Source organism: Sinocyclocheilus anshuiensis, unplaced genomic scaffold, assembly GCF_001515605.1.
Source record: "Sinocyclocheilus anshuiensis isolate Anshui unplaced genomic scaffold, SAMN03320099.WGS_v1.1 scaffold159, whole genome shotgun sequence".
Taxonomy (NCBI): Eukaryota; Metazoa; Chordata; class Actinopteri; order Cypriniformes; family Cyprinidae; genus Sinocyclocheilus; species Sinocyclocheilus anshuiensis.
In genome coordinates this window covers 593,744-608,097 of record NW_015549567.1, presented here as the reverse complement: position 1 = coordinate 608,097, position 14,354 = coordinate 593,744, and the positions used below count along the sequence as shown (strand labels likewise).

The following is a 14,354-nucleotide window of genomic DNA, read 5'->3' as shown; positions in this document are numbered from 1 at the left end:
TCCTGTTCTATTACACCCCCAAAACAAAATCAAGACTTTGTAAAAGAGCATAATAGGACCCCTTTAAGAACAAACCATAACTGAAATCTTACAGTTATAAGATATGAAGCAACCTTTTTTAGCAACCAAATTTCCCATTTTTTATTCCGTTCTATCCTCATTTTAACAACAACAGCAACAACAAAAAAAACTGCTAAAAAGAGATTTGAGGGTTCTCTTACCAGGTCTTTGATGATCTCCTGTATCTGAGCCTGAGCTTGTTCTACCTCCTCCGTTGGTCCCTCCAGACTGATACGTTCCTCTCCATCAGTAAACTCTATATGCACCTAATGATGACAAACAGCCCGTTAAATGCCTGAAATGTGGTTAACACAAGTTATTTTCACATTTTATTCTATGAAATAAAACATAACAATATTACCCCACTCTTGATTTTTTAAGCTTTTATGTATCTTGAAAAAGGTGATTGCTATCAAGTGGCTTAATAGGACTATAGAGGTTGACTGGGACATCAAAAAACATCACACTACACAGGTAAACTCATCTACTCACTAGTCTGCTTTTACAGTCTCCTTGTGTTTATACTTGCACTCTTGAAAACTATTCTAACTCTAAGATTTTAAATAAAGTTTGAAAGGGTTCACAGAAGCTTGGTGGTGATGACGTTTATAGCCTGTACATTAGCTTTATACTTCTGGTGATTGTATTTAGGCTAGGGCTGCACGATAAATCGCATGTGATATTTAACGCGCATCTTATCAGTGAAGCCGGTTCTGTAATCAGCGGTAAATCTCCATCACCTGCGGGCTTTCACATTGAGCAGCATTAACTACACAGAGCCGTTGTTCACTAACGAGCTGCGCAAAACCACGTTCATATTCGCGCGATTTTTTGCGCAGCTCCTCAGTGAACAACGGCTCTGTGTAGTTAATGCTGCTCAATGTGAAAGCCCGCAGGTGATGGAGATTTACCGCTGATTACAGAACCGGCTTTCTGACAAGATGCGCATTAAATATCGCATGCGATTTATCGTGCAGCCCTAATTTAGGCTTTAAAGGGATAGTGAAAATGAAAATAAAAAAAATAAAAGAAGAAAGTTCTGTCATCAATTATTAACCCACATGTCGTTCCGAACCCGTAAGACCTTTGTTCATCTTCAGAACACAAATTAAGATATTTTTTAAGGAAATCCAAGAGCTTTCTGACCCTGCATAGACCGTAACGCAACTACCACGTTCAAGGCCCAGAAAGGTAGTAAGGACATCGATAAAATAGTCCATGTGACATCAGTGGTTCAACCTTAATTTTATGAAGCTACAAGAATACGTTTTGTGCTCAAAGAAAACAAAAATAATGACTTTATTCAACGATTTCTTCTTTTATGGGTCACCTTTCTGGGCCTTGAACGTGGTAGGACCCTTGCTGTCTATGGAGGGTCAGATATAAAAATATCTTTATTTGAGTTCCGAAGATGAGAGAAGGTCTTACAGGTTTGGAACGACATGAGGGTGACTTCTCATTTAAATGTTCTATACCTTAGGCAGCTGCTGAGTGATGCGACTGATGTTTTGTCCCTTTTTGCCAATGATGAAACGATGGAGCCAAGCTGGAGCGATCACCTCCACCACTATCACACTTTTAGCCTGCAAAACACACAAGTGGCATGTGAAAAGCAGCCTTTTGCATGCATTCTGTTGAAAATAAGGCCATAAAATGCCAAAACAACTGACCTTGGCGTACACCTGTGTAAGAGCCGGACCCAGCTTATCTGGTTCTCCTCTGAGGATGATGGTCTCGGATGCAGAGTCCAGAGGGGGCATCTCCACAGACACCCCTGTGTTCTCCAGGATCTCCTGCAGGGTGTTGCCCTTGGGGCCTACTATGTACTTATGTTGTGACTTTTTCACCTCCACTGAGATTGTGGTCGTTTTTCGTTTCTGCTTGTGAATATTAAGAATTAGGTCAGGAAATTTCACCAGGCTGTAAATGTGAAATTTTAAATTTCTCTGTGTGTGTACACAAAGTCTCTTAAACTCACTAAGGCTGCATTTATTTGATAAAAAAACTGTAATACTGTGAAATATTATTATAATTTTAAATAACAGCTACCTTTTTGCATATATTTTGAAATGTGTGACGGCAAAGCTGAATTTTCAGCAGCCATTACTCCAGTTTTTAATCTCAAATGATCCTTCAGTAATCATTGTTCTTCAATTTTCTGATTGGTCCTCAAAAAATATTCTTATTTTTATAAATGTTAAGAAGTTGTGCTGCTTAAAAGGTGACATATCATGAAAATCTGACTTTTTCAGTGCTATAATCGGGTCCCCAGTGCATCTACCAACCCAGAAAACGTGAAAAAGATCAACCCAGTAATTTTTTTTTTGGTAAACCTTTCTCTGCAATCTTGTGAAAAAATGAGCTGTTCAGATTTTGTGATGTATCTTATTATAATATTACCGCCCCTTAATCTGGACATTTCCACCCACGGAGGCGCCATTGTGTTTTTCGCAAGCGAAAACCATGTACCAGTTCTAACGCCATGGCAAAAGTTCGAGCAAAGCATGCTAACTGTTCTGTCTTTGGCTACATTGACGAGCACAGAACACTATTTAGAGTCCCAGCCTCAGAGGAGACAAGAGAGCAGTGGATTTATTGATTTATTTACTGTATATTACGCTGCTGCCACACAGATCTAATATAAACATGCGATTTCTTTCCCAGCTGTTTACCTTCACAGACATAACTGACTGTGTTTTTGTAACTTATGTATGTTTTTAACATAAAATTGCGTGTATTTGACAGTTTAATCACAATAAGACATGAAAGAGAACTTAGTTTAGTACTCACATGCTGTGTGACAGCCACTTTCTGTGCGCGTGCTTCGGATGTATGCGCTCAGAAAACCAATGAAAAAAGCCAGGAAATTTCAGTTTTGACAATATGGGACCTTTAAACTAATATGGTTTAGAACGCATGATTTCAGCGTGATAGACATGATAATCAAAACCAAACATATGTTATTTAGCAGAGTATCTGAAGCATGAGCTGTAAGGCTATTCTGGAAAAGGGGGCAGGGAGCAGCAGCTCATTTGCATTTAAAGAGACAGAAAACAGAGTGTTTCTGCTTGTACTCAAAACAGGCGTTTTCAAAATGACGTAATAAATGATCTGTGGGGTATTTTGAGGAGTTATTTCACAGACATATTCTGGGGACACCTGAGACTTATATTACATCTTGTAAAAAGGGGCATAATAGGTCTCCTTTATTATTTTTTATTTATTATTTAAAACATTTTTTTTTTTACATTATAAATATTTTTATTGTCACTTCTGATCAATTTAATGCAAACTTGGTGAATAAATGTATTGATTTCTTAAAAAAAAATAATAATAAATGACCCAAAATTATGAATGACAGTGTAATTGTGAATCACCTTCTCTTCATAGATGGCCTGGATGCAGGCAATCGCCATGGCAACTGCCTCTTTCTCGCCGGTAATGACAATCTCATCTTTGGGTATGCTGGGTGGCGGGATGCTAATACGAGCGCCAGTCTCTTGACTAAGCTCTTGAACGAGTCGATTATATGCACCAGCGATGAATGGATGAAAAGCCTTCTCAAAAGACAGACGTTCCACTGCACGCTTATCCTAAAGCAAACAGTGAGGTCATAATAAGACTGAATTACAAATGAAATGCAAAACTTCATCTCATCTATCTTCGATGGTTACCTGCTCAGCAGAGATGAGCTGGATTTCATGGCGAGCTTTCTCAATGCCTTCCTTGGTGCCGGTGATGCGGATGTTGGCGTTGGGATCGTCAGAGCGGGGGATGGCGATCTTGGTGGCTGTTTTCAGCTCCAGCTCCTGCAACTTTTCCCCGTTCTTTCCGATCACAAATCGATGATGTTCTTTCGGAATAAGCACAGTCGCTGACGCCTAAGAAGTTAAGCATTCAAATATATAACTTTTAACATACAGTAAAATGAATCAAATAAGAAATGCAAGACTCAAACAAGCACCTGAGTCTGCAGTCGGGCCACAATCTCCTTCCTCGCTTTCATAACCGAATCCAGTTTTCCAGTCACCATGATGGAGAGGCCTTGGTCCTTGGCAAGAGAGAGTTCGATATGTGCCCCGGTCTTCTGCATGATATCCAGGCATACTTTCGCCTCCTCACCCTCACCAAACTGACTGTTGTCTTTATACCGCCGCTCCTCCAAAGGAACATGGAACACCTGAAGGTGTAAAGAGAAGTAGAAAAAGTGTGGCAGGCCCTCAATAACACAGAAAAGATACAGTGCAGCTTACTCAGACTGTATAAACCTTCTGTGGATGATTATATATGTTACCTGAGTGATGACAGAGGCTTTGATTGGTCGGATTTTGCTCCAGGCACCTGCCGGCTCACCTGTCTTCTCACCTGGAGTGCCCTTGTCCGGTAAAGGTGGAAAGGCCTCCAGATAGGTGGGTATATATGCTTCATCTTCTGGCACACTACCTAATCACAGACAATAAAAAAAGGAATTGTAAAATACACACAACAACTTCTCTTTGCATTATTTTGATAATAACAGTATGATGCTTTATAAAGACAATCAACCAGTGTCATCTAGAATAAAGAAATACCAACTGCATAAACAATTATTGAAAATACTAATACATTTTTTTCTTTTTTGTACATCTTAGTTGTTCAGTTTACTTCACCAACAGGGATACATCAATTATATATATTTAAGATTGAAAATTATGAATGGAAATAATTATTATATTATATTATATTATATAACAGCACAAGTTTTCAGCATCAGTGTTCAAAAACAAAGGCCTGTTGACACCAAGAATCATAATATAAAGACTTATAAAGATATAGTTTAAAGGGGTCATATGATGCTATTTTAAAGATCATTATTTTGTGTATTTGGTGTAACAGAATATGTTGACATGCTTTAATGTTTCCCTGACATGGCTGCATCAACACTACTGCTGTTCCTGAAACCACGCCTTCTTTCTTTGCGTGAACATTTGGGCGGCATTATGCTAATATTTCCACATAGTGACAAAGACATGTGGTGGCGTGTTAGAACGAGCCGTTTTAGGTAGGCGTGGTTGACTCTTAACTTTTATAAAGAATATCTCTTTGGATTTGAGACTTTAGTCTTTGCAACTTTACAGATCTTCTTTATGCACCAAGAGCTTGTAACACTCCAAAGAGAAAGCAAAACTTGAAATCGCATCATATGAATCATATGAATGCATTCAAAAATCGTTCTAAATATGAAAGAATAGCAGAGTCCATACCACAGCTATAACGATAAAGGCACAGAGAAACGATATCTTTGGAATCACTTTCAGACCGATTTTTTTTCAGCTGATGAACGATAAAAACATTGACACCCAATCAGAATCAATCCTGCCATAATGAGCTCGAAAATTTAAAGCGGCAGACAAGCATTCACTTAGAATAAACAGACAATATCGTCTGCTGGTGTGGATGCTAATATAGTTATCGTTCTTAGTGTGAACGGGCCTTAATACTAGCTGTAAAACTGTTCCAGTAACAAATCATTAGTATACATGATCTTTGCCGCTACTTATGAAATATACTAATGTATTTGCATGTGCATCTTTTAATTCACCGTTACATCCGTTATCGATTCCTGCCATTAGACATGCGATGAACTGTGGTACAAAAAAATTACTAAACGTCTGAATCATTTAGAAGAATAGTTTCACCCCTAATTTTGCCACAGTCGTCATACCTGTGATCTCAACGTCCTTCAAGCCACTGCGGTGCTCCGCAAAACTCTCCTGAGTCAACACTGCCACAGAGCTCATGTTTCAAGACCTGATCCGCTATCCTGCAGAGACCAGGAGGAAGAGGAGGGACATGTGGAGAGAAAATAGCAAAAAAAAACACAATATAATAGTACAGAATACAGTCCAAACACACAGCCATCAATAAAACAAACTAAAAGAGCATAGCAGTAAGGGACTACTTTCATTTGAGTGATAAAGTGCATGCTGAGCTCTATTCTCAGTGGTTTCAGCAGCCCAGCAGGGCCCCGGCACACACTGGCATCTCCCTGAGCCCAACAGCATCTTTCTCCACCTGAGCTCTCCAATTAAAGACACTGCAGCTGTGAAATCTGACGAAAAGCCTTGTGTGAGCTCGACTAATGTAACAATTATTGATCGTTGTTTAAAACGATAACTGTTTCAAATGGAGTTTTCAATCTTTGAGATGCCACGGACCCCAAAATATGATCGTACTTGTCTGAGGGACCCTCTCCTAAAATTTAAAAGGCATTCTTGTATAAAGACCTAATTTATACGGTGAAAAATTAATTTTATAAATATGTCTAAAATATTGTTTAAAAAACAATTATTACACATTTTTAACTTCTTATAGTACTCTGTTAGATGTAATATATATTTATTTAAATTGAATGCTTTTTTTATGCATTCATTTAATCACTTACTTTTTTACTAATTTAATCCATTTTTATTTATTTAAAACAAAGTTTTAATTTTAATCTTATTTTCACAAACTATTTTTATATTTTTTATTATTCATTATTTTTCTCTAAACTTTTCCATGGAACACCTAGCGCTCCTTTGGAGCCCCCTGGGGGTCCCCGAACCCTACATTAAAAACATCTGGTCTAATCAAGTGGTATTGTTCATTGAAAATTATATATATATATATATATTTTTTTTTTTTCACTGAAAGTTACATTTTCTCTGAACAGTTTTCAGAAGACTTCACTGCAGCTTATACACTGCACACGTGCATTAAAAACAAGTTATATTAAATTATGTAAGTGCATGCAACATTCTCAATTTTCAAATACGCTTTGATATCACAATCATGCCAAAGCCACACATTTTTACCCACCTGCAATGGGTCGAAAACCAGAAAGTCCGTCCAGGTGGATGCTACTGAGAGCTCTTCGGTGTCAGTCTGTTTGTTCAGCCCTGTGTGGGTGAGGTTAACAAAGAGAGATTGTAACCAGCCTTGTGATTACATATACAGCATTAAAAAAAACAGCATCTCGTGGCAAGGCCCTCTGAGGTTGACCAAGGAGGGGGGGCGAGTCACAGTGGTCTGTCCTGTGGGAGGCAATAGCTAGATGTGGTGCTAAGGATAGCCTCCACTTCACTCTCAGGTGACTAGGTATCTAATTGGCATGTGGGTGTTTGTGCTTACTGTAGTGATGGTAAAAATACACACACACACACATTGTATTTACACATGGGATTGACACATTTTACACATATTCATCTAACACTCATTGAGAGAGTAAATTACCCATGTAGTAGAATAATACATGTAATATAACAAATTTTGGGCTAATAGGCTTGTCATTATTTTCTAATATTATGAGGATCTAATTGCCGAGTGGTACTTTGTCTGCTCTTGCGGTGATAAGTGTGTGCAGGAAAAAATGCCTTATATACACAGCTTTTAGGTATTGAGGGACCTATGCAAGCCACTTGCAAATATATATTTTTTCATAACCTGCATGTTCAATATCAAAACAAACAACAATATAAGCAATTATCGCGCTCTCCTGTCTATTTTCATACTATATAAAATTCATATATCTTACACTATCAGGATCTATATCATCTGCAAGCTCAGTGTAGAGCAGCAGATCTGTGTAAACAAATACTGAAGCAGGCTAACAACACTGCATGACACATAACAGCGGAACTGTCAGTTAAAACAGCTGTTAAAGCCTTGAATATCAAAGTGAGGGACAGATGCATCCTGTATCGTGGTGATAGTCTTAGTATTATATATTCTAGCCTGCAGAATATTCAGGATATCTGAGTTTAGCCGGCCAGCTAATCTGCTACATGTAACAGCTCGTTAGCTACAGAGCTAGTGTCTATCTCTGCTTTAAATACGGTAATCTGATTGCAGAAAACGCGGATATGTTCATTCAGTCAGCAAAACGGTGTGATACGGTGCACGTCTACGGAAACAAAATCAACTGATCACCTTATCAGACGGAAAAGCCTAGCCGCTGGTCTGCTGACAGTAAACACTGCTGCTGAGAATCGATTCTCCAACTGAATCGAATCTTTGATTCATAAATTGTATTCATGAATCAGACACATTCTTGTATGTTTATTTATTTGTTAATGCTTTCATGTAGTAATCAATGTTAAATTCAAGGAAACAGATAATTATTTTATTAAAAAACGATTCTTGAATTGTAAATACTGGTAGATGTACAAATAATATGCTGCTGGATTATATTGGATATTGTACAATTTACTTTAGATTTATTTGTCTCTTTCCTTTACCTTTAAAGTGCATTTCAAGTAATATTATTTCAGTTTAGTTTCCATCACTACATTTGTGGCTTTTGCTATGCAATTTTATTGGTTTATCACAAGTGGAATATGAGTAAACAAAAATAATAATTATAATTTGGAAAGACTAAAAGTAAATCTTGTATCCTTAGCAAAAGATCGGCTTTTTATCCCCTCATTCCTCCATTGAAAAAAAAATTAAAAATTAACAAAATGTGTGATTCGCTTGTGGAAGAGAACAATATAAACGGGCATAAATCATTTCGGATTTGCAGGGACTGTAAAAAAAATAAATAAGAAAAAACATTCAGGGTTTGCAGTGGTACTCCTCTGAGACTCTCCTGCTTTTCAAAATAAAAGACTGTCACAAGTCGGTTGTTCAAGATCGGTTTTGTCTTCTACACCTCATTAAACATCGTTATTAAAACTTACGCAATAAACTAATCAAAAAGACAAAATACAGTTTATGAATTTTTTAAAGCACTAAAGACATTGTCTCTTTGTGAACTATATTTTCAGCCTTACAGTATAGCTAGTATATTCTATATTCCCTGTTTATTTTTGTATGTTTATTAAACAGTTTTGCTCATAGTAGATAAACGGCCATTTCGTACGTAATAGATTATTTCAGGTTTTACTGTGCTTGATTCCCATAAACCTGATCCACACACACACACACACACACACACACTCAGTCTGGTCAGCTATCCTTGTGGGGACTCTCCATAGGCGTAATGGTTTTTCTACTGTACAGACCGTATATTCTATTGCCCTACACCAACCCTACACCTAAACCTACCCCTCGCAGGAAACTTTCTGCATTTTTAGATTTTCAAAAAACTTCATTCTGTATGATTTATAAGCTTTTGTACCCGTGGGGACCACAATTTAGGTCCCCACCGTGACACGAGTCCCCAACAGTCTGTGTGTAGTCAGGTTTAAGTCCCCACCAGGATATATAAACCAGTACACACACACACACACACACACACACACACTCACACAGAGAGTCTCCGCTGGGTGGCAGCCAAAGGAGGGTGTGCAGGCAAGAATGGGATAGGGTGCAATGGGAGGAGGGGTTGTGTGTGCACTAATCACACTGTCCCTGTCCGGCTGTTCTTACCCACACGCTCACGGGAAGGAAAACAAAGAGCCAGAGATGCGCGTGGATTTACTGGCGAGGACAACAAAAGAGGAAAGACGAAAGTAACGTCTGATCAGATCCGTACGGATATGAAGATCGCGCTGGGATGTGGCGATCTGTTGCTGTCATTTTAAAGAAATGTATTAACATGGATGTCTGTATAACTGCTCGTACACTGATGTGTTCATGTGCACTGTGAGAGTTACACCACGTCACTCTAATGTTTTTATTTTTATGAGGAAGTTTGCTCTGGACACATTCCAGGAACTCGCTTTTCTTTATGGATTATATAGGAGAGTGAGACACGTTTGGTAAGTAGTCTGGTGTAATATTACAGATATGAATTTTAGAAGCCTCAGCTGTGAATGTAGTACTGCATCTTACTTATTTGTTACTATGTCTGTCAGACATATAAATAAATGCTAAATCAATGACAGGTTACACCATGTTGCATTACCACCATTCAGTTCACACAGCAGATCCTTATTGGTCATGTGAACAGCATAGAAATATTGACTTTCAGATTTAATGTCGATTTTTCATTGGCCCATTGTTTCTGAAACATTGTCATGAATGATTATGAAAGAAATTAAGTGTCAGGTCTGACAATACAAAGGAATTTGTAACCCAGTGGATTACACACACACACACACACACACACACACATTTATCTATCTAAAAGGGGACACTCTATAGACTTATATTGTTTTTATATACAGGTAGTTATTAATACTATAACCTAACCCTAACAGAAAATTTCTGCATTTTACATTAAAAATACTTTTTATTTACTTATTTATATTTATTTATACTGTTGATATACATCACAACATCCCAGTGATTCTAAGGAATTTAAGCAAAGCCCAGGTTCTCAACAGGAAAGGAGGATTCCAACCTCAAGATGTTTATAGGTTGGAGGGGAAGTGTCTTGTACACATTTTTGGAAAAAACTGCTCAGCAGGGGATACTTGCATGTCCTGATGCTTGAGGGGATGTTTATACCTTATTGAAGTTTGAAATATCAGAACGATGTAAAAATGACGAAACATTATCGCCCCTTTAAATGATAACCTTTTCAACCATCCTGTTTCACCCCATGGCAAAGCATTTCTTTCTGGCTTTGTTTAATGTTGAGCTTTGTATGTTCAGGATATCAAAAAAGCAGCAGTGGAGAACTTGACAGACCTGCTGAGTCGGTCAGAGGGGTGCGAGTCAAGATAAGTCAGTGACGCCAAAGTTCAACCTGACTATAGAATTGTTGACACAGGAAGTCGTGTTGACACACCCGTTCCCTTCCAATATTTCCAGAATGGGTTTATTCCAAACCAAGATTCCAAACCAGTTCCATTCAAGGCATTGGTATTGTTTTTAAATAAGGAGACACAATAAGCAATAAAATGGTATATATGTACCACTAATCATATTATTTTAATCTCATCATGCATAGGCTTTTGGAATCTGAAAGGTCAAAGTACCTGGCATGTACTATAAACATGATATACAAGCACATTCCTAGCTAAGTTTCATACTGTTTCCAGCATGCCGTTTCACTAACCAGTCTGATTGCAAGTTCAGCTCATATTTTATATACATTTATTATCATTTATATCATATTTTATATAGACTTTTGCCTGTAAGAGCAAAGTCCTGTGCAGTTAAACCTGTACGGTGTGAGGTAACTCCAGTACAAGGATCACTGCTTTTTATTTTATTTAATGAGTTACCAGATGCTAATCATCGTGACAAATATTTATGTAGTTTTGAGGACTTTGACTCCTATAGATGACTGAGGTTTCAATTACAGTACTCTTCATGAGGGATATGAAACTGAAAGAATGGAAACTAGGGCTGGACAATGTATTGGTACTATATCGGTTATTGGCTGATATTGGAGTTTTTTTCTTTTTTATATATATATTGTATCTGTCAATATTAGGTATTTAAGTATGCATGATTTAGATGAATTAATACACTGTTAAATGTAAACTTTAATAAATCTAAAAATGAATATATTACTTTTTGTGATGTCTGAATTAATTCACTTGTAGCATTTAAAATGACTTATTTTGGTTTTAGTGTTTTAATTCATTTGTACAAAATAATATGAATAAATTTTATAAATGCATATTTTAGATCTGAATAATTCATCTGTGCATATGTTTCATCTTTTCAATTTTCATAAAGTTTAATCAAAATGCAAGAATTCTCCACTAATTGAATCTGCTATATAACCCTGTCCCTTCAAGTTTACAATCATGTGCCTCCACTTTTTAGTGCATTGCCTAAAAATGTAAAAATCAATTAACAATAAATACAACAACCAAGTCACCAGACAATTTTGATTAATTTGTTACACTCTGATGTTCGTCACAACATGGAATTCTGTTTCATTGTGACATTAAAATCGCCCATTTAGCTGTATCAGCCAGAATTTAAATATATCTAATGAATGCACTGCAATGTCAGGTGATCTGGGATTGATCAAGTGATGGAAAGAGTCTGTAAGGGTGCATCAGCCATGTTTAATGTCCTTACTATTTGTTACTGCAGGTTGAAGATTGAAGGCCCTCAGTGACCCTGCTGCCTGGCCTCATATTGGCCAGGTTGCTTTGGTTAAAACATCAAAACCAAGATCAGGATGTCTTCTCAAGAGTCTCAGAATCTGCCTCAGAAACCTGAGGTTAAACAAAGACCCCCGGTTCCCATCAAGCCATCCAATAATACCTCAGACACCTCATCTGTGGAAGGTGCAGCCTCACAGAACTCTGGGAATGTCAAAAAGATAGTCAACAAATTCAGCCAGCCAGAGGCTAAGATTCCAAGTGGAGATATAGCAAAGAGCACCAGCATAGAATGGAGACAACAAAGACCTTCTGCAATAAAGCCTAGACGCAAACCGAAAAGTTCTTCCCCCACCAGCGATGGCAAGGCACCTCCTCTGCCTCCAAAGTCCAGACAAAATCACAGTGGACAGAAAGACGAGGTGGACTGCCAAGAGAGACAAGAAGGAGCTTTGAGTGCTGTTGATGGAAGCCGATCAGGTATGGTGTATTTACTTTCTTTTCAGGATTTGTTTGACCTACTTCCATGGAAAATCTCCTGGATTTTTTTAAAGGATTTTTTTTTCTCCACAATATTCAGTCACCAGATTTTAGATAGCCATAAAATGTAAAGGAATACTTCACCTAAAAATGAAATTAGCTGAAATGTACTCGCCTTTAGGGAGTTTGAGATTTGGAGAAATGTAGCATTACATCACTAGCTTACCAGTGGATCCTCTGCAATTAATGGGTGCCATCAGAATGAGAGTTATTATCACAATAGTCCAGTCCATCAATTTATGTCATGTGAAGCAAAAAGCTGCATGTTCTCCAGTGAATTTTCATTTTTGGATGAACTATTCCTTTAAACACACAAGCAGCACAAAATTCAAGCATCCTAAAAGTGTTTACATCTGTTGTCATTGTAACCTTCTGTGTGTGTGTTTGTTTCTTTGCTTTGAGTAATGCACTCTGACACGTAAAAATGTAGATAGACAGAAAGAAATGAAGACAAGGATAAAGATAAAGAACAAGTACTATTTACAGCATTAAATTAAGGGACACTGCTACTAAACTCATATTTTAATCAGCTTTAATCTGATCTTCATCTGATTGGGTGTTGTGAGAGTAAACTCTGCTGCTCTCTGTTAGTGTTGCTAGTAATCTTGGAGAGATGGAATGTAAATTGCTAGTTTGGTTTTTACAATATAATTTCGAAAGTGACTTTGAATGTGAACTCTGTGTGGGACACACTTCCGGAATGCAAGCTGTTTGTGTTCCTAAAACTCATGGTTTTTCAGTTTCATTTTTAAATTAAATTGATCAACTTTCTTGTACTTGGATGTTTTAGTGTATATTTATTTTTAATTCAAAGAAGCATAATTCAGGCCTAACTCATCGGAGGTCATTTAGGCCCCGTCCACACGGAGCTGTATACGCATACATTTTGATTCGTATAGGCGTTTCGTCCAAACGGATCCGGCGTTTAGGGAGAGTGAAACCGATATTTTTTGAAACCGGGTCCCAGAGTGGATAAATCTGAAAACGCCGCCCTTGCGTTTTCGTGTGGGCAGCGAATCCCTATATTTTCTGAAACGATGACGTCATCAGCCCACGTCTCGCCCCTAGTCAGACACCGCGACGTCACGTAACAGCAACAAAAACATGAAAAAAACACTGAACGATTGTCTTTTTATTAACTAACATTAACGCAGATTAATAAATGTATTGTTCCATGTTCGTTTGTATACCGCACGCAAGGTTTCTGGCATGTATACTACATCGTTTTGTGTCGGGTTTGTGGTTTCGGGTGGACGCAGATATTTCTTGAGACGAGGGGAAAAAAAAGATCGGATAGGGAAAGCTCTGGCTTCGTGTGGACGTAGCCTTAGTTGTTGGTCAGTCTGTAGGATTATACAGTTTGTGTCGTCTGCTGAACACATGGACAGATGGGTGTGGGGGGATAAAATAACCCCTCCTGGAACTAATTATATTAAAACTACACTACCGTTCAAAAGTTTGGGGGCTTTTTTAAAAAAAAGTGTCTTATGCTCATCAAGACTGCACTTATTTGATCAAAAATACAGTACAAACAGTACTGATGAATAAAAAGCTTGGAAGAAAAGCCATTATTAAATATAAATCTAAAATATGCTTGATATACTTGGAATGTGGAATATTACATTTTGTTAGTAATTCAATTGTAGATGTCTGCCTAAAGACTTGAGCCTTTTATCCAGATTGTGTCAATAAACATTACCATAAAGGCTGTTCCTAAGTTTAAGAGCCATAACAGGAAAAAGCTTGACCTTTTTGTTTTTTTTTCTTACTTAACATTCCTGC

At 37.6% G+C, this 14,354-nt stretch overlaps 2 protein-coding genes across 3 annotated transcripts in view; one reads left to right on the top strand and one right to left on the bottom strand.

The window, feature by feature from the left end:
- The window catches only part of LOC107657280 (vigilin-like), an 18,330-nt gene extending 10,256 nt beyond the window's left edge, over nucleotides 1–8,074 (bottom strand). Inside the window, exons 1-10 of the mRNA XM_016445319.1 lie at nucleotides 8,011–8,074; nucleotides 6,901–6,980; nucleotides 5,765–5,863; nucleotides 4,355–4,503; nucleotides 4,025–4,240; nucleotides 3,735–3,941; nucleotides 3,438–3,653; nucleotides 1,731–1,937; nucleotides 1,536–1,643; nucleotides 222–326 (exon numbers count right to left, since the gene is read on the bottom strand). Of these exons, the coding sequence (XP_016300805.1) occupies nucleotides 222–326; nucleotides 1,536–1,643; nucleotides 1,731–1,937; nucleotides 3,438–3,653; nucleotides 3,735–3,941; nucleotides 4,025–4,240; nucleotides 4,355–4,503; nucleotides 5,765–5,840 (1,284 nt within the window). The 5' untranslated portion in view covers nucleotides 5,841–5,863; nucleotides 6,901–6,980; nucleotides 8,011–8,074. The remainder of the gene's footprint in view (nucleotides 1–221; nucleotides 327–1,535; nucleotides 1,644–1,730; nucleotides 1,938–3,437; nucleotides 3,654–3,734; nucleotides 3,942–4,024; nucleotides 4,241–4,354; nucleotides 4,504–5,764; nucleotides 5,864–6,900; nucleotides 6,981–8,010) is intronic.
- Nucleotides 8,075–9,367: 1,293 nt separating this feature from the next.
- Nucleotides 9,368–14,354, top strand: part of LOC107657276 (rho guanine nucleotide exchange factor 15-like) — a 19,498-nt gene continuing 14,511 nt past the window's right edge. For both annotated transcript variants that reach the window (XM_016445311.1, XM_016445310.1), the window contains exons 1-2: nucleotides 9,368–9,782; nucleotides 12,022–12,512. In XM_016445311.1, the coding sequence (XP_016300797.1) occupies nucleotides 12,110–12,512 (403 nt within the window). In that variant the 5' untranslated portion in view covers nucleotides 9,368–9,782; nucleotides 12,022–12,109. The remainder of the gene's footprint in view (nucleotides 9,783–12,021; nucleotides 12,513–14,354) is intronic.